General features: G+C 28.6%; 2 protein-coding genes across 2 annotated transcripts in view; one reads left to right on the top strand and one right to left on the bottom strand.

Moving 5' to 3' along the window:
- LOC111684256 (palmitoyltransferase ZDHHC16) overlaps positions 1–20,260 on the top strand; it is a 177,265-nt gene that overhangs the window by 121,790 nt on the left and 35,215 nt on the right. The window contains exon 2 of the mRNA XM_046950114.1: positions 17,198–17,214. The gene's annotated coding sequence lies outside the window, so the exon portion shown is untranslated. The remainder of the gene's footprint in view (positions 1–17,197; positions 17,215–20,260) is intronic.
- On the bottom strand, positions 15,988–16,686 carry LOC111684253 (NPC intracellular cholesterol transporter 2-like). Its single transcript, XM_023446386.2, has 2 exons — positions 16,544–16,686; positions 15,988–16,489 (listed from the first exon to the last, which is right to left on the bottom strand). The coding sequence occupies exons 1-2, from the start codon at positions 16,629–16,631 to the stop codon at positions 16,080–16,082; spliced, it is 498 nt and encodes a 165-aa protein (XP_023302154.2). The 5' UTR covers positions 16,632–16,686; the 3' UTR covers positions 15,988–16,079.

The raw sequence follows: 20,260 nt of genomic DNA, 5'->3' as shown, positions 1-20,260 counted from the left end.
CTTTTTTTATAACTGTAGAAAAACTTACATAGCTTACGCTCACATACTCATTACATACATGTATACATCTACAGTATATAAATATTTACTTTATTAGGAAGACCATTAAAAGAGAATTATCAAAATTGTTATTTTCTAGAATTTAAGGAACTTTAGAGAAAATGAATTTTTAACTTAGGACCTAACTGTTCTATCTAAAAGAATAAGGTATAATAAGGAAATTCTAGTATCAAGACCATCACATATCATATCATATATCGTGTCCAAAAGCTGAGATAAATTACATTTTTGTAATTTGTTTGGAACATTTTTCAAGATTTTTAATCGATAGTTTAGAAATTGAGAGCTTTTTTAATTTTTTCTTTGGGAAATGTTAACTAAATTTTTCTTTTTCGGGAACATTCCCAAATTCTTTTTTGGGAGCAATCTAATGTGTTTGTACATAGGTACATATGTATTTGTGTATTTACAGTATTGTCATTTTAAGATCCATTGGATTCCTTTGTGGCTTTTGCAAATTTAATACTTTCATATGTTCAGTTCAGATATTGCTGATGTTGTTGTTATTGTTGCCACTATTGTTTTGTAAATTTGAATAAAATTCCAAAATGGCGGAAATTTCAATAGTATGGTTTTCTATGAATTCTGTGTGTATATGCAAATACATATGTATGTAGATAGATACAACTGTATAGATTTTCATACTTAGCAAAAAATTTAGTATGTGAGATGAATGAATAACTTTTAAAATTCATATAAATGCTTGTGATTGTGTTTTTTTATTGGACATTTTTGAAATTTTAATGAACTAAAATTTTCAATACAATTTATTAAATTAAGAGAAATGTTTAATTAAAATAAAAGAAAAAATATTTTAACAACTAGTGTGCCCTGGGAACTTCGCCACTATAATCATAAATTTTATATTGATTGCTCTCTTTTGTATTAATGTAGAACCTATACATTCAGTCATGTTTCTGGGTTCAATATCTTAGAAAATTCCGAGAAGAACAAATTGAGTAATAAAAACTACCAAAAAGTCATCCTGTCGTGCTGTTTTACTTAAAACCAGTTTTTGATTTATGCCGGTCTTGTAATAACTGCACTATATAAAGATTAATAAGCCTTATTTGTAAAAACAATTTCGTAGAGGCATTAGTCCAGAAAAATATCTCTAAAAACATATTTTCGACCCACAATATTTGGCTTAGCGTACTTGGGATCAATGGTAACTTTTAACTCCTTAATTAAAATCCCAAAACAAAACCATGTGCTAACTTTCATTTAGTTATCTAAAATTTTCCCTTAGAAAGGATGCTGGAGAAAATAAGTTTGTCATTCCGTTTGTAATGTCTTAAATATAATTTTTCGACCCTAAAAAGTGTATATATTGTGGATCCTCATATATAGAGTGTATATATTGTGGATCCTCATATATAAAGTGTATATATTGTGGATCCTTATATATAACGGAGTCGATTTAACCATTTCCAACTGTCTGTGTGTGTGTTAAAATCTGTTTTCTCAAGGCCCCAGATATCATCGAGTTCGTCAGACAACCTCTGAAATTTTCCAAAAACTTATTTTTTTTTGTGCATGCTGAGACAAAAGTAATAAACGAACAACAATAACATAATGATCATAAAACTACGTTTTAAATGATTTTCAATATTGAACTTATAACATGAAACTAAGCATGAAGAGCACGGATTAGGAGAAAACCTGTAAAAGATGAATCTGTGGTACTTTTACGTTGTTCAAAAGGTGCTTTTGTAATTTTCTGTAGAATTGAAACTAAAAACATGAAATTAAGCATGATGAGCCCGGAATTATGTCAGTAATTTCAAGAAAAAGGTATCAATCAGTGCATAGTTACCTTTGGTGTAAAAATATTTGGTAACTTTAATCCATAGGTACTGATTTGAAATACATGTCAACTTACCCCTTTGGTAAAGTTATTTTACACTTTAGATATCTGTTTGTTGAATTACGAACATTATTGAGGTGTTTTTGGAAATTTTTCATTGTTCAAAAGTTTCTTTTTTAATTTTCAAAAATATTGAACTTCGAAACATAATATTAAACACATAATGCCTTATTCATAAACATTTATCAAGGCATTATAAAACAAATTTTCATACAAAATTATAAAACTATAAACCTTTGATAAATGTTTATGAATAAGGTAGATAGAATTGGTAAAAGGGCCTTTTTTAATTTTCTACAATATTAACCCTGAAAACATGAAATTATACATGTAGTTCCGGGAGTAAGTGGAAAGATTTTGGTATTTTTAAATTTTCTTTAAAGGATACTTTTAGAATTTTTTATAATATTGAACATAGAGACATGAAACTGAGAATATAAATGGGGAATCTATTGCCGAAATTTCTAAAAACCCATCCCTGTCGGCAATTATCCCTAAATCTTCCAAGCAGAAGTTTTTGAATTTCATTTGGCTTTACTGTCGTACATGAGATACTGGCCATTAAGGTCACACTGGTAATTGTCCGTCAAAATAATTGGACCACAATTATTCTTTATCACCAAAGGATACATTAATATTGCGAATGCGATTCTTTTGTTAAATTTTAATTTCTCCACTAATGGGAGTCAATATCAGGACTCAGACAGACAGCTTCATAACGCTAAATAGAGGTAAATCCTAAAAATTAATTTCGGTTAATAAGAGTGACTGAAGATTACTAACGGGACTATATACCGGATACTGTGGACTTAGATACCACATGTACATTCTTGGATGAATCCTCCGAACATGTACATTATAACTGTCAACCTCTCAGAGCGATTATTCGGAAGGCGTATTTATTCATACATGAACTTAATTTTCAATCTGGTAAACCAATGTGCTGCACAAAAGATCTTATCCCAGGTTGTAGTGCTTTATGCTCTCTCTATCAATGATGAAAGTTTTAGCATTTTAGCTCCTTTTGTTGCAAAGAAAGCTTTTGCTGTGATATTCAAAACTAAATTTTTTGTCGAATTTTGTGTTTGATGGCATCATATTTCCCATGTAAATAACAAAACAAAAAGTTAATATTGAGCTATCGTAGATTAATTTTTATTGAAAACAAGTAAGAGCTCTATATACGACTATGGCGAATCTGATATACCCACCTTCAAACCGTATACCGTAAATAGAATGTTCCCCTATAAACATAAGGATAATATATGAAATAATGCTTAAGTCAACTGTGGACGCTTCCCTTTCTTAACAGAATATTAATTTTTATAAACAAAATAATTTTGTCCAACCAAACCATGAACGTATACATATGGGCGGTTAATCGGGGTCAAATATAAAATTCGGTAGTGAGATTATGGCTTCTGTATATCGAATTTCCTTCTCTAAAGGGAGCATAATATGGGGTTAGAGCCAAGATCGGCAACTCCTATACACAGTGTTTTTTGGCCGTTACTAAATTTACACAGATTACTCACACGCATAGAAAACACAATTCAGTCTCATTTGAGCTGTCATAGAAGGAGGTTGTGTTGTCGCTCGTTTCTTGCTTTTGCAATGAAAATGAACGAAAGTATATTAATGAAGGGATGGATAATACTAATTATTGTTGTGCTTTTTTAGTATCTACACTACACATTTAATAGTTTTTAAAATTATTAACTTTTTAAAATGTTTTTTCTTTCAACGTAATTTGCAAATAATAATAATTAACCAAAATTTAATGTACTTTTGTTAAATTTTACCTTTAATATGTATATATTTAATTGCAAATATAGTTAAAAAGCTCAAATTTGTGTTTTTATATACATATATTTTAATATTTAAAATAAATATGTGCAAAACAGGGCAAAAAATATTTGCTACTTTTAAACTAAAAAATATTAGTTTTGTGTTACATTAATATTATTTCTAAATATCAGTTTTCCATACATGCATTTTTGTGGAGATGAGAGTATAATGATTTCTAATTTCTTGTTTTTTCGCTCTTTCTCTTATAGAAATGCAAAATGTAGTAGTCTATGTCTGCCGATCCTGGGGTTAGAGCCAATTATGGACCGATTCTCATTAAATTCGGTAGAGAGAGAGATTTGTGCTCGTAAGAAACATACTTATGTCTGATTTCAGCGCTGTACTCGTATTTTTTAGCCCGTAGAGAGCGTTGAAGTCATTTTATAAGGGGCACCTCATATGCATAATAGATTCAATTGTAAACCGATCCTCATAGAATTTGGAAGAGAGATTTTAACTCATAAGAAACATGCTTACGTCTCTTGCTCTTATTATTAAGCCAGTAATGAGCGATAAAGAAAATTTTTTGAAGGGGACCCTATATGAAGGGTAGAGTCATCGAAATTCGCTTTTTGTATTGTATGGGAGCTATGCAAAACGTTAACCAACATTGCACATTTTCAATACCAAACAAACCTTTCCTATACGATTTTTTTTTTAAATTTTGAAAAACTCTAGGTCTTTCTGTTCGAAATCTATCGTGGATTCGACTGACAAATAGCCAGCCAGACAGACGGACAGACATGGCTAGATCGCCTTAGAATTTAACAAGGATCCAGAATATATGTATATGGGTCTAATGATCAATATTTTGATTTGTTGTTTTTTCGTATGTTTTTTGATGGTTGGTATAAAAATTAAACAACATATTTACTTCTTATTAAACAAACATTTTTTAAATTCAATAGCAAAAAAAATCTTTAAATTTTACTGATATTAATTTTTTTTTTGCAAACAAACAAAAATGCCTTTGATATGTATAGAATAGACTTAATTAAAATTTCATTTTTCTACTTGTAACATAATAAAGTCAGTCTTTGGAAACAAAACTATACAACAACAACAAAAAAATAATAATTAAATTAAAAAATGTTTATAAAAATTTGTTTGCCAACCAGTAGCACATGCACCCACGCTTAAACTACATATTGCAACAAGGAACAATCATGGCTAATAAACAGGAATGTAATTATAAAGTTGAATATTTTTATTTTTTTCCCTTTTTTAATTTAGTTGTACAGCTTATAACGAAATTAAATGATGTTAAATAAAATTGAACAGAAAAAAAAACAAAGATGAGAACTTACTCCACAGAAAATAAGAGAAAATATGAAATTTCCATTGGCAGCCAATTGAAATTACCCAGCCTGTTAAATATTATTATGCAAGGATCTTGTCATGGCACATTAAAAGTATATGTATGTGTGTATACTTGCTATTTGTAATGCAGTAAGTAGTAAAGGAACATTTTTTTCGTAGTTGATGGATTTTTAATGGAGCTGTAGTAAAGAAAATCTAAAGAAGAATCAGAACATTATGAAAAGTACCCACTTAAGGTGGACTCTAAGAAAATTAGTTTCTTTCTTTTCTTAAAATTTAATAATATACAATACCCAACTACTTAAGTATAAGTCAGTCCAGGAAACTTTATAAAAACTTGCAACATTAACACATTTTCTTTAAAACTGGTTCGTTAAAGTTAAACAGGTCAATTGTAGAATAGCATAAAAAAGTAAAGAAAGATAAAAAATCCTTATAATTAAATTCCTTATTTTTTTAAATTTTCTTTCGTTCTAAACCGTTTCTCATTAGCATGTTATAACTTTAGTGGCGTTTATTAAATGTGGTTTTAATATATTTTTTTCCTTCATATTTAACACTAATTGGCTTCTGCTTGCTATCAATGTTAAGAGTTAGAAAAAAACATATTTTGTTTATGTTTAACCTGTTGTTGACACCTTATATTTATGTATATTCTTTACCTTTTGACTAATTATCATTAAAAAAATCACATCAGATTTAAAAAATACATAATTTCTTGTTACCACACTAATTTACATATTTTAACACACCCTTATTTGTAATTTGTATTTCAAACAGGACCGTATCATAACATAATATGCATTCATTCGTGCTATGGAAACACTCACCCCATACCTTGAGTTTGTGTATTTTCATTTACAAAGTATTTAAAAATTTTCACTTAAAGTGTCATATTACATTATTCGTAAATTTTTAGCGTTTGTCTGCATTTGCTTGTAGTTATGTAAGTTTCGTCGATACATCTTCCCTTTTACCCCTTGAGGGTGTTTTTTGTGGTCTTGTGGTTTTTTTGTGTTTTGTATCTATTGATTCAAATCTGTTGTTTAATATATTTATAGCGATTTTTATCAAATACATATCAATTTATAACAAAGTTCATCTATTTGTTTGCCTTGTGAGTATTCCTGCAGGATATTGGTAATGGCTCTTTAATTAGGCGCATAATATCAAAATCAAGGATTTATTTTTCCATATGTGGTTTGTTATGTACTGTTGCGTATATTTAAAGATATTTGATATGATTTGTAATCTGTAAATGTATTTTATTCTTTTGTTACAATTTTGCATAATTTCTAGTTTTATACTTATCTGATCCTTTCGATTTGGATTACTTTTAAGATATGGTTAACTTTAATATTTGATGTTCAACACAACAATAAAACTGAAAACTGACCCTTTTGATTTTATCGAATGAGTCTAGTAATAACTTACAAATAATATATTATATAAGTACTTACTTTTTAGCTTTGAAATGTTGGTTTCGAACTATTTTTTAACAAGAAAAATATTTTTTGTTAAAACAAATTCCCATTGTAACATAATGAAATATTGGTCATAGAAGCATGAGAAAGCACTAGAGAGTTGAAATTTTCCACAAATATTTAATATAGATAAAGTTCGTTTCATATTAAAAATGGACAACATTGGTCCACGTTTTCGCATGACCCACGAATAACTATTTTCACAGTCATAACTGTTTTAAGAATGCAAGTATAGCGATGAAATTCGACATAATAAAGTTTCAAATTATCCAAAATTCGAAATTCCCTCTAACAATTTTTTTGAGGATCGGCTATCACAATTGATTCTACTCCCCATATAAGGTCTTCCTTAGAAAATTACTTTAAACGCTCATGACTGACTTGAAAATACGATTATAGCTTTGAAATTCGATATAAGTATCTTACTAGCAAAAAATTCTAACGAATTTTATAAGATACGTCCATAACTAATTCAACCCCCCGTATAAGGTACCATTTCGAAAATGAGTTTAATGTTGTCTGTGAAATTCGTTATACAGAAGTAAGCTTTTTACAAGCCAAAATCTCTCAACTGTATTTTAGGAGAATCGGTCCATAATTGATCCTATATCTTATATAAGGTCCCCTTTAGAAAATAACTTTAAAGCTTATTACTACCATAAAAATATGGCGCACACAAGGTGCACGATCGCCTTCAAATAGGGAATTAAATAACTAGTTTTGTTTCTGTGAAATAAAATTCAACTATACCATAATATACTCACACAGAGAGGAAAATAAATATACACGCCTGGTACTAAATTGACACCAAAGTATTCATAGTAAGATTACCACATTTATTAACATTTAGACAAATATTGTGTATAAAATGTACATATCGACAACAATTGTTGTCGTACGTATGTATATAATTTGACAACGGATGTTATTGAAATATTATAAACACTTTTCTTTTTCCCTTTGTGTGGGTATATTATTGCATATATGAATGTAACACTATTTCTGGTTATTTCTCATGTTATGTATACACGGTTGTTAAATCTTACAATGTTGGCGGTAAAATGTGCAGAAAATGTCTAATAACAGTGACAACTTACAAATTTTGTTTTGCAATATTGTCAGCAATGCTTTTTCTGACAACGTTGCAAAAGAGTAAGTAAGTAAGTTCTGACGATTGTTAGATATTTTCTGAATATTTTACTGACAACATTGTATGATCTGACAACCGTGTATCACTGCTTTCAGAAACAAAACTATTTACTTAACTCCACATTTGCAGTCGATCCTAGTAAGTACTTACTTAACTCCCAATTTGTAAGCGAGCATGGTAAGGACATTGCTCTAAAAGTTGTGTTACGGACCACAAATACTCTAAAACAATTTTACTATTTTCTTTACGCCACTTTTTGAGTTTATTTTTAAAAAATATTATGCTTCAAAAAACAAAAAAAACCTTTTTTGCTAATTCACAATTTAATATTCATTTGAAATTCAATACTTTAATGGATTTTTATAACCACTCTTGACTCGCATCTCTTTAATAAAGCTTATTAACTCCCATAACCCTATTACATTTCTTCAAACGCATTGCGTTCAAATTTGTGGGCATTTCTTGTAGGTATTTTCCGCTTTTAACTTTTGTGAAAATCAAATAGAACATTTTATGCACAATCAATTTTCTTTTTAGCAAATTTAATTCGCCATAAAAGTACTTTCTCACAAAACAAAATTTAACTTTATTCATTAAAATTGCATTAAAAGGAAAAAGTGAGAAAATTTACACAAAGCGTCAAAAAGGAATTCCTTTAAAAAGAAAATTGCTAATATTTCTCAATATATGTAGTATGTATGTACATAAAGTTAGCAAAGAAAAAAAATAGAAAATCCACTTGTGTCAAAGAAAATTACTTTAATTCGTTGTGATTGTAAAGCAATCACAAGAAGTTTTTATTTATACCCTACATCACTATAATGGGAAGGGTATTATACGTTTGTGTTGATGTTTGTAATACTTAAAAATATTGATTTTACACGCACCTTAAAGTAGACCTAACGGCTCAGAATCACTTTCTTTAGCTTTGTCCGTCCGACTGTATGTCCATGTATACTTTACAGATGATTCTTTTGACCCATGAATCATATTGAAAATGGTTAAAATCGGCCCATTATTTCGCCTAGCCCCATACAATCGTAACTCTACCCCAAATTGGCACAGCAAAAACTTTCATTACCTTGTAAGGGGTTAAAATACTAAAATTGTGTTACACAAAAGATTTTGAAGTAATTATTTTAACACTATGATGTCATTCAAGACATATACTTACCACAATCGCTTACAAATCATTATAGAAATAAATGAATGTAAATCCTATAAAAAGAAGTATACATCTTCGGAGAAGCTGACTAATGAATTAGAAAGTATTTATTTAATACATTATTAATAAGGCGTTACTTAACTACTTCTGTATAATCAGAACTATATATAGTAGTTAAAAAGTTGTTAATAGGTAAGCGGTTACAAATACATGTCATCACCAGGTTTTTGCTTCAGAAAATGACTTGATGGTCAAAATAAATTTATAAAAACTAATATTACGATGCTATTCTGCATAAATAACTTTAATGTGTACGTTTATTCCACTACCGAAAGATTTAACCCTCCACTTCCTCTTTTAGAAAATTCCTTTTTTTATTCAAAAAATTTTTAAATATTTCTGAACTAAGGTAAACATAAAATGCTTAATTATTATAAGAAATAATCAAAATTTTGAACAAAATCAATGGTGTAGGGTATGATATGGTCTACAATTCTTGTCTATTAATACAGTACATATGTATATGTATATTCGCAACCTTTAAGGAAACCCAATAGTTCTAAAAAGGTTTACTCCACTCTGCCAGTGGATTAAACGGAAAGCAGAATGTGTAGTATAAGCCACGCATACTACAGGTTTAATTTTACAGGAAAATAATACATACCGCTGGTACATATGAAGGTGGGTGTTGTTATATAGACAAGTATCAAGTGTCAATTGTGTACGTGTGACCTTTCTGCAAATTCAATTTGTCGCCTTTATTTTGTAGATTTTTTATATTATTTTTTTCAAAATTGAGTGCAAATATTTTTATTAGTTTCTTATATGAGAAGAACATCAATTTTACTTTCGTTTTATTTTTGTTTTATAAGATTTTACATTTTTATTGTTGAAATAACTTTATTGATAACAAAATATGATTTGGTTTGGGATGTATGCTAAAGGAACCTTTTTAGCAAAAATTAAAATTCAATTTTAAAATGTTGTCGAAAAATATTTAGCAACTACTTATACATTAGGTTGTCCCGTGAACTACTTTTTTGTGAGAATACCTTTCAAAAGAGATGTGTCGTACATTAATAACAATCGTGTTTAGTACATTAATAAGTACCGATTGAAGGGTATTTCTACATGAGTTTCTGAAAAATGCTTTTCCTCGGGACACTCTATCTTTAGTCGTTTTACTGACTGACTGACTCAACATCGCATATAGAATTCACCATCGCACAGCTCAAACGCCTAATTCTAGAAACATGAAATTTTGAAAGTAAATGATACAGTTCGAGACTGCTCAAAAATGCGGCGGCTGGACGCCGGTAATATTTTGCAAGCCACTCCACCGCTAACTTTTTCGGCTCAAAAGCTTAAATCGGCTTAAACAAGCCGCTGATAGAGGTTGGTATTTCAGAAAATAAGTAAACTCGTTAACCCTAAACTTGACAAAACTTTCTCTCCTTTTTGTGTCTAGATCACTGCGAGTTCTTTGACATTTTTTATTTAATAATAAAAAGCTCGAGCCCTATCGTTTTCAGAAAATATTAATTATACTCTGCTAATTTTTAAGAAATTAAAAAATCTTTGATTTTTTTTTTACATTTAGGTACAAAACAATAGTGTGTAATTAATAATTATTTACTTTGTAGAAATTTATATATATTTTGCACACAAATTTAAAATCGTATAAAAATTTAAATCAAATATTGCATAACTTCATGTCATCATCAGTGTGGGACGCACGAGTTTTTCAACAACATATGTTGCACATAGTTTTCATTAACATAACGCCAAGAACAATAGTAGCAAAAACCTAAAAACACGCACTCGTTGTTACACATTTCTTCAACAATTAAAAACACGTAAATAAAACGTACAACATTTACACAAAATTGTCCATTTTAATATAATTGATTCAGTTATTTTTTCTTCTTCCTTAGCTTTAAATATTCATTACAACACAAACAAATTTACATTTTCACAGTTTTGTAATTAAGAAAATTTGCATAAAAGTTTCAAAGAAAAAAAAAAACAAAAAACTTCAAGGCATTCTTTCATGCAACTTTGAAAATAAACTTAAAATTCAAACAGAGTTGCATTCACATATTATGTAATTAAAACAATCACCAGATAAAATCAAACTCAGTCATTCACTCACTCAGTCCTTTAGTCTGACAGGGGCTGGCTGTTAGGCTTTTTTATAATTGTTGCAGCTATAATTAAAACTGTGTGCAACTAAAACAAAAATAGGGATTTGTAGGCTTCTATTAAAGGTCATTAAGTTTGCTGCTCCAAATATCAGGAGCTGTAATTCATGCTAATAAAAATTTTGTTTTACGCTTCCTTCCTTCATTATTAAGGCATCAAAGGAAGTATTCGCTTTTTCATTATAAAAGTTTATGTAACGTATATATCCGCCAATTTGTCATCGTTCTAGATTTTTCAAATGATATTAATGTTGTGGCAACAAGGAACATATAGTATAAGTTGAAGTTTTAATATCTAATAAAAAATATTACTTAAAAAAGAAAAATGCTTGGAAATAATCATTTTAATGACTGTTATCAATTGTTTATTTGTGACAAACATATATTTATTTGCTGTAATCAATTATACATATGTATGTAATCACGAGAGTCATTTGTATTATAATTAATATAATTTTGTTTGGGACAAATAAAAATATATTTAAAGCATCCACATTATAATTGTGATTTTTGTAATACGATATTTGGTAATAAATTTATAGAGTTTTAAATATACAAAAGCTTATTTTTGGCATAACTACAATTATGCTCTTTTACATTGTTGTCATAGAATTGTTAAAGTTGTTACTGCCGTCACCTTAAAAAACAAAATGCCTTAGAAAATTTTACAAAATAGGTTTGTTTTTTGATCGCATAGATATACAATCCAAATTTATTTTCTTTGTGGTTTATTAAATATTTAATAAAGGCTATTTAGCACTAAATATCAAATGTTATAGAAAACTACTTAAACTGACCACAAACAAAGAATTTACAATAAAATACAGTTAAACAGTTACAGTTAATATTTTCTCTTCATGTGTAAGAGTTAATGTAAGTATGTAAGTGGTATGTATCAGTAGCCATCGTTCATAGTATTAGATTATTTACAATACGTAATTTGTAGTTAATAAAGATTAAAACTATTACATATGGCTTCGAATCATGAACATGAAGAGGGAAACCTCAAAGTTTTTTTTATAATGAAATCCCGCGAGATTTCAACTGAAACGCTACAAAGTATTGATACGTAAAACATTAACAACAATTTAAGCGGAAAACTCATATGATAATCACCGAAAGATAATCGGTACAACAAATTCGTATATTGTACAACAAAACCCATACAAAATATCGAATCTATTTTTTTCTTCTTGTATACATATGTAATTTTCCATATAAGGGAGATTTTGGGTGAAGAAAAAGAAAACAAATATGAACTTAAGATAATTTGCAGGCACAGTGGGATGGAAGAATGAAAAATATAGTCTCTACTTTAACGAAATCCTCTGAAATTAAGGAATTTATATATTTCTTAATTTTATTAGTTCCAATAGTTCAATTCTAGTTCAGTTCCAGTTCAGTTCTAGTTCAGTTCTTGTTCAGTTCTAGTTCAGTTCTAGTTCAGTTCTAGTTCAGTTCTAGTTCAGTTCTAGTTCAGTTCTAGTTCAGTTCTAGTTCAGTTCTAGTTCTAGTTCAGTTCTAGTTCAGTTCTAGTTCAGTTCTAGTTCAGTTCTAGTTCAGTTCTAGTTCAGTTCTAGTTCAGTTCTAGTTCAGTTCTAGTTCAGTTCTAGTTCAGTTCTAGTTCAGTTCTAGTTCAGTTCTAGTTCAGTTCTAGTCAGTTCTAGTTCAGTTCTAGTTCAGTTCTAGTTCAGTTCTAGTTCAATTCCAGTTAAGTTCTAGTTCAGTTCTATTTCAATTCGCCAATAAGGCGACTAACACTCAACAGAAAATCATTTGTAAGAAAATAAACTTCCTTGGAAAGTCTTTTAACCCACTGTACCTTACATGTATGAGTAAGTACTCTTACAGGTAGAAAATGATAATACGTCATATGTGAGGGCAACAATAAAACATTAAATACATATTATTGAAAAATATTAATGCAAGATAAAAGAAAATCGAATACAACGAAAACGAAAAAAGGAAAAATCAAACTAGACACACACATTCGTCATCAAACATGCAACACAATAGGAAAACAACCAAGGATATATGAAAATATTGTATTAAGGAATATGTATGTTTAACGGTGGACAAAAAACTTGCGGTTGAAAGACAACAATCCGCTTAAAGCATTTGGGTGGCAAATTTCTGCTACCACCTTGAAAAACATATAACAAGGTGGCATCAGGATATAGAGTCAAAAAAAATATATATATACATTGACATGTAAGTTTGTGTTTGTAGGTTTACTTCTGTGTGTTTACTACCATATGTTTTTTTCTGTAGTTTTTGTTCTCTCTTCTATAAGTCTTTAAGTCCTGGCCACAGGAGGGTACGATCAGAACCCAATATACAAAAACTACTATTGTGTTCAGTAATTACACTATTGTTATTGAAGTTGCGAACACAGACACACACACACACATATACATGCAAACGTTTGCACGCATTTACAAAGTCCTTTTAAATACTTTAGTTGTGTAATGACATTTTGAAAGATTTCTAAAGCAAAATAGAAGCACATAAAACTTTTCTAAACAAATAATAGTCTAGATAATAATTTTGATTTCATAAATGTCATAAATGGAAAAAGAAAATATTTTTTATATAATTTGTATTTGGGAAACCATCCACAGGTGTTTAAACTCTGATTGAGGCATTTAGAAGAAATTTATATTTACGAATATATAATTTCTTTAAATTTAAAGCAAATATATTTATCTGTTTAATATGATTATTTTTGCAGTATATTTTTTATGGTGTTATGTTGATTTTATTTTGGATTATATCCATTACGTGGGTCACGTTAAAGTGGCAATTTGTTAGAAACTTTTTAAAGTTATGGAAAGTATAAACCGGCAGAAAACTATGTTGTGGTCACTTGTAACATGGTTTTTAGTCCTCCCAACTATATTATGAAAGTAAAAAAATCGTCTTTGTTTTATAGAGACAAGAAACTTAATAAATAATTATAGGGATGCTTGTAAACCTTTAGGATACTTCTGCACAGAGGGAAACCCCGGTAGAAAAGTACAGAAATTGATAAAATCCGTTGTCAAATGAGAGCTTACCATGTTTGTTAACATTTATGCAATGAAAGATGTGAATTTAAATAACACCCAATTATCATTTTGCCAACCGCCGCTGTAACTTTGATAACGAATAGTTGTCATTTCGACAACAAAACGTTCTGTTTGATAACATATTATTTTTATTATTTAATAACACAGTATATTTTTTATATTTTTATTGATTTGAGAATTATCCTTACATACTTTGGCAATGGATGTTATTGAAAAATTATAAACACTTTGGTGTCAATTTGGTACCAGGCGTGTAGAATATAATTTTTTTCTAACTTATTTCCAATGTTTTATTATTTACACTTGTATTCTAAACTTCATTCTACTTTTAACATAAAATATATTTTTTGTTACTTTACATTTTACCTACCAATTAATTTTGGCGTCATTTGTATAAATTATTAACTTTAATATTTTTCAACAATCATCAACCTTGTTAAAATATTACAAAATCCTTTTAATTAAGACGCATAAAATTAATAATGATTAGAGTTAAATATTTTAAACAACAACTAGCTACTTACATAAAGTAATAAAATTTACATAGAAAAACTATTTTATAAAATAGTATTAAAAAAGGGGATATTGCAAAATGCACGCAGTACAATTCTACGCACTTTTCGCAAGTTTAAAAACCGCAAGGTAAAAATGTTGTTGTTTATCACATTTATGTCCTGTGTATCTATGTATGTATATGTAACCATGTTATGTAACCTCTTGTATTTCATAAATTTTATTTTGAACCAATTTAGGTTTGAGTAATTTTCTGCGTCATTTAATTAAGCTGTTTCAACGCCTTGTTAAGAGGGATATAAAATCGTATTTAATGTTTCAACTTGTAGGGTGATTTATAATATTTACTTCAAAGTGTGTACATGTTGGGTAGAGGGTATGTATGCGAAAATAGTATTTAACTTATTATAAACATGTGCTCAGCTTGTCTGTCAAAATATGTCTTAAATGACAAATAGCTGTCAAATAAATAGAGCTGGAAGGCAACAATATTAGGAAATATTTCATTGTAACTGGTGTTTAACAGGATTTATATTATTATTGTATGTGTGTGTTTGTGGATTTTTTACGAAATGGTTAAGAAATTGTAGGCGTTTAGAAGTTTTAGGTTTAGTTAACCTAATGGGAATTAATTAATATTATGTTAGATTAACAAAATTGTTTGTGAATTCTTATAAGAATTACTTGTAATACTTATATTAACAAAATTGTGTTTTTGAACTCATTTGAGAGAATATTGATGAGGTAAAGTTTCAGGGTTTTATATTAATTTTTATCAAAAGATCCCTGGAATTTAAAGCTATTAAAATTTTCTAGTCCATATCCAAAATCCCCTTGATGAAAAGTCGCCCTTTTTTACCTAAAATGTTAAGATGAATATTATATTTCTTCATGCTAAATTAAAGGATTCACGTTCCATTAATTTCCCAAATAAACACATTTTTTATTTAATTCATATCGATGGTGCCGCTCCTCCATCTGTTTATATGAATGTAAAAGTTTTTCGTGCAAGATAAACCAATATTTTGTATTTTATTCTTAAAAGAGATAACACGCCTCCTGCTACTAATCCGCCCAATTTTTGTCTTAAATATTAATATTGAAACTTAAATGGCTTCGACATTATATGAAAAATCTAACAATTATATTTTCTCAGATATACTGATTTAATATTTTCTTAGTATTTAAGGTGCCACACCCACTATAACCATTCCGCCCATTAATATAAGTTTTCTTTTATAGAAAATTTTATGAAATAAAACAATTTGAAAATTTTATTTATTTCGAGGATAAAAATCTTTAAGGACTTTTACTTATTTATGACTAAAAAACATTGATACAATGTTTTCTCTTAAATCTAAAATTCTTACTTATCTAGCGAAAGAAATTAAAGTTCCTGATATTTACATCAAGGGTGCATTACGCCTTCTAATTTTACCATCCAAAACAAAACAGGCAAACACAGTATCATCACTACTATCTTTAATGGAAACTTCTATTTTAACCGGTACTTCAGGCTGGTGATCTGCTATATCCAATACTAAATGATAGGTGGCATCTTCCTCAGCATACATAGGACAATAGGCGCCAAACATTAAATTATTACAAACATTTTTGCGTTCAGAAGATAATCCCAATGACATGCCTATACCCGCAGTAGTCATCTGAACATCAGCATTAATATCTCGAACAGCATCTTTACTAGAGACGAATTGTATTTCCATGTTTGTGGAAAAACCTCGCCATAACGTACACGGCATTTCGCTGCACGAGTTCACTTGTACCGATAAGGGTTCTGGTAGGCCATTGGCACCTAAACAATTAATTATTAAAAATAACTTGAAACTGTTATAGAATATCTACTTACATTTTCTCACGGGTGTTTTACCCATAGAGTTATGTATCAAATTTAGGGCATAAAATATCACCATGAAGACTTTTATTATTTTAGTCATTTTTTAAATATATTTATTACTTTGTTTAGATTTGTGGGTTTTAATAACTTTTTCGATTGCCGTGTGAATCTAAATTGTTTAGTTTAAATTTAAATGTACGCTATTTATACTAAATAATTTAATTGTTTGTTTTTATTCTGATACATTTCACCTATTTAGTTCTTGTGCACTTAATACGTTTTCTCTTTGCTAATCTTATCGTTTTATTGCGGTAATCTTTGAAGTTTCGCCAATTTTTTGACCAATTTTATACGTGTTTTTATTTTCTCATTATAATATCGATTAAATTGTCCAAGTCTTGAAGCATGTAGGTGGGTCTTAGTTAAACAGTGTGATGATTTTTCAAAAAAAACAAGTTCTTAAGCACTGTTAATATTGTAGGTTCTTGAGCACTTGCAAAGTATGTTACTCGCAAGATCTCTATTTATTATCTAGACTTTGAAACAGTTTTTTAATTGTGCTATTATTAGTAATTAAAAAATATGTTTTAAGTAGTTATAATTAAAATTTTGTTATTCAATAAATTTGAAAGAAATTTTGATAGATATATTTTTTTTTAATTTCAGATCAAAGCTGTGGCAAGGTAAGTAACTGGTATTTTGTACAGCAATTATATATCCATCAAAAGCATGTTAATTACTTGTACTTATTTAACAACTTACTTTTTAATGATTACTACATATCGTCTGCATTAGTTAGAAGATGTCCAGTAATGAATTACAAATAGTATAATATGTAAGTACTCACTTTTTATTCTTGACATATTCCCAGCAAAATCTGGTAATAACTTGTATTTAACAACATACTTTTTAATGCAAAACTATTTACCGTCTGTTTTACTGGGAAGTACTTTAATAATGTCTCTTTTTCAATCTGATATAGAAGTACTTAATGTTCTGCTTTGTCATTTTGTTTGCACCATTATATTGGGAAGGGTTTTTGTTGATGTTTGTAACACCCAAAAATATCGTCCCTCTACCCACCTTAACTAATATACTACTCAGTTCAGAATAATTTTCTGAGTAGATATAGCTATGTCCATATGTCTGTATCTCTTTATGTAAATGTAATGCTTGTGTGCACGTTACAGGTCGAAATTTTCTAGATAATTTGTTGCAACTTAGAATTTGGAATCAAAGAAAAAGGACATTCCTCCCAGGACAACCTGTTTTAAAATCATCAGTTTTTCAGGTCTCTTATAGTACATTCAAGGAGTAAATTCTATTTATTATTCGCTTCTTTGGAAGTTTTTTTTTTTTTGGGAATTTGTAGTATTTCAACAACAATTTGGTAAAACTTCGTTTCATAGAAATTTAATGGACTTTGATGATTTTTGTAATGATCGGGCCTCATATGACCCTATCCCACACACAAGCCTCCTTCAGAAAATTAATTAAAGTACGAAATACTTCAGCTCCTTTGTTGTAAGTACTTACCTCACTCCATGTTTGTAAGCTAGTCTGGTAAGTACTTGACTTCAAATGCTATGGTGTTTAAATGAAATTTTAGCATTTAAACCGTTTATTTTTCAATGTCAGTTTTTGCTGGTTACTTTTTAATAGTTTAGAAATTTTACCAATTTAAACAACGTTTATGTACACTTTCTAAGACCTTAGACGAATTCTTATCAACAAAAAATCAATATAAAAATATTAAATTCACAAATTTAAAAAGTATATAATTAGGCTGAATATTATTAAACAATAAAATGAAAAAAAAAACAATGTATAAAACAACCCACTTTATCTTAATCTAAAAATTCAAAAAACACTTTACTTGACACTAACAATAATTTATGTAAACAAGATTTGTTTTTTATTTAAAAAGAAACATTAACATCAATTTATATGCGAAAATAACAAAAATATAAATTTTTAAAACTTTTAACAACAACAACAAATACAACTTGACTTAACAACCAACCACCATTATGTTTGCAAGGGTTTTTAGAAAATATTTGCCCTTAAACCCTCAACATTTTGTCAATATTTATGCATTTTATATAAAAAAACACGAAATCCTGCCACTTAAGTTTGAGATTGTTAATATTTCATCAATATTATTTTTATATTTAACCATATTTTAAGAATCTAAATAAACATTACACAACTTGTGGCACATAATTCAACTGTTTTATATGCAAATTAGCCTAAATTATTATTTAATAATTTTGTTATCGAAAAAAAATGAAAATCTTTTACAGAAAATTGATTTTGTTGTGTGAGAATTTTTATATTATGTTTACCCTACAAAATTAAGTACGATATTCGCTTTTTTATTCGGTCATATATTTTAACGTTATAACTATAAAACAAACTACAAAACAAAAAAAGAACCAAAAGTAGCGCCTCGCCCGATACTTTAGGTTCTACTACCTCTGTCATAAATATTCAAATTGTTACTATAAGTTCCTTATACAAAACTTAAAAATTCTTACTCTTATAGTTTCCCAAATAACCGAATTTTCGCATTTTATATAAGGCAAGTGCCACGCCTACTCCCTACAGTTCACTCATATTATTTACTAATTTTTCATATGAATACCGAAGTTTTCCATGTCAAATTTTCGGACTCTAGATGTTATAATTTCTCAGTATAAAAATTTTAAAATTATATTCATGTAGAAGGTGCCACGCCCATTATTTCTAGTACGATAAATTTTGTATAAATATTAGAATTTCCCAAAATTTCAGGAATATGCCACGCCCACTATGCTCATACTGAAATTTATATATTGAACTTTTCCAGGGTGGGGTATAAGGATAAATAAAACCTTCTAAATAAAAAGTCTAAAAGTAGAAAATAGATATACTTTAAGCTTTTTTCGCTCAAGGCAAATATATTGATTCTACTTTTTTTACAAACGCGTAGAATGCGAATATGGTTTAGACAACCAGCTTGAACATCAGACGTATCATGTATTTTTTCGGGATACTAAATGTTTTGAGAGATTTCGCCTTTATTTAAAAAAAAACCTGCTATTGTTGAGATATGGAAAACTGTCGAATCAGTAAGTTGAAACATCCTCTGTTAGGTGTAAATTCTTTGGAAAAGTATAACCTGGTCTTCGGGTTTAATTTTTTTTAAATTTTATAGGCCTGTGTTATTATAATGTTCGAAGATGATACTTCTTATCAAAAAAAAACTCTTAGAAAAGGTATCAACTAGAAACATATAATATATAGTGTATCATATATTCGCACATGCCCGGCTCGTCTTTCGCTTTTATTTAATAATGAGGAAATGATTTTTTTTTTTGCTTATTTTACGTAAACTCCCTGTTTTATTAAAAGTGAATTTTTAAAAGCTAATTTACATATTTTAATTATAAATTTTTCTGCAGCTTTTATTTTGGTTGTAGAAGAGTTCGATTTTATGCTATTTAGTCATTGCTGTAAATATCTTCACAAACTATAGATATTATTACGAGTTCATATCAAGATAGAACACAACACTACATACGTACATAAATATTAAATATAAATAATTAATGTATAATAATTTTAGCTTAAAGTATTTGAATACTTAAAAGGTCGTAAATAAATGAATTAATCTAAATAATATAGTAAGAGTATTTCAAAGTTAATTAAAATTGTTACACTAAGCATGATGAGATTGATAATTAAAAT

This window comes from Lucilia cuprina, chromosome 4 (genome assembly GCF_022045245.1).
Source record: "Lucilia cuprina isolate Lc7/37 chromosome 4, ASM2204524v1, whole genome shotgun sequence".
Lineage (NCBI taxonomy): Eukaryota > Metazoa > Arthropoda > Insecta > Diptera > Calliphoridae > Lucilia > Lucilia cuprina.
The sequence above is the reverse complement of the archived record's forward strand: the minus strand, read 5'-3'. Positions and strand labels throughout refer to the sequence as shown.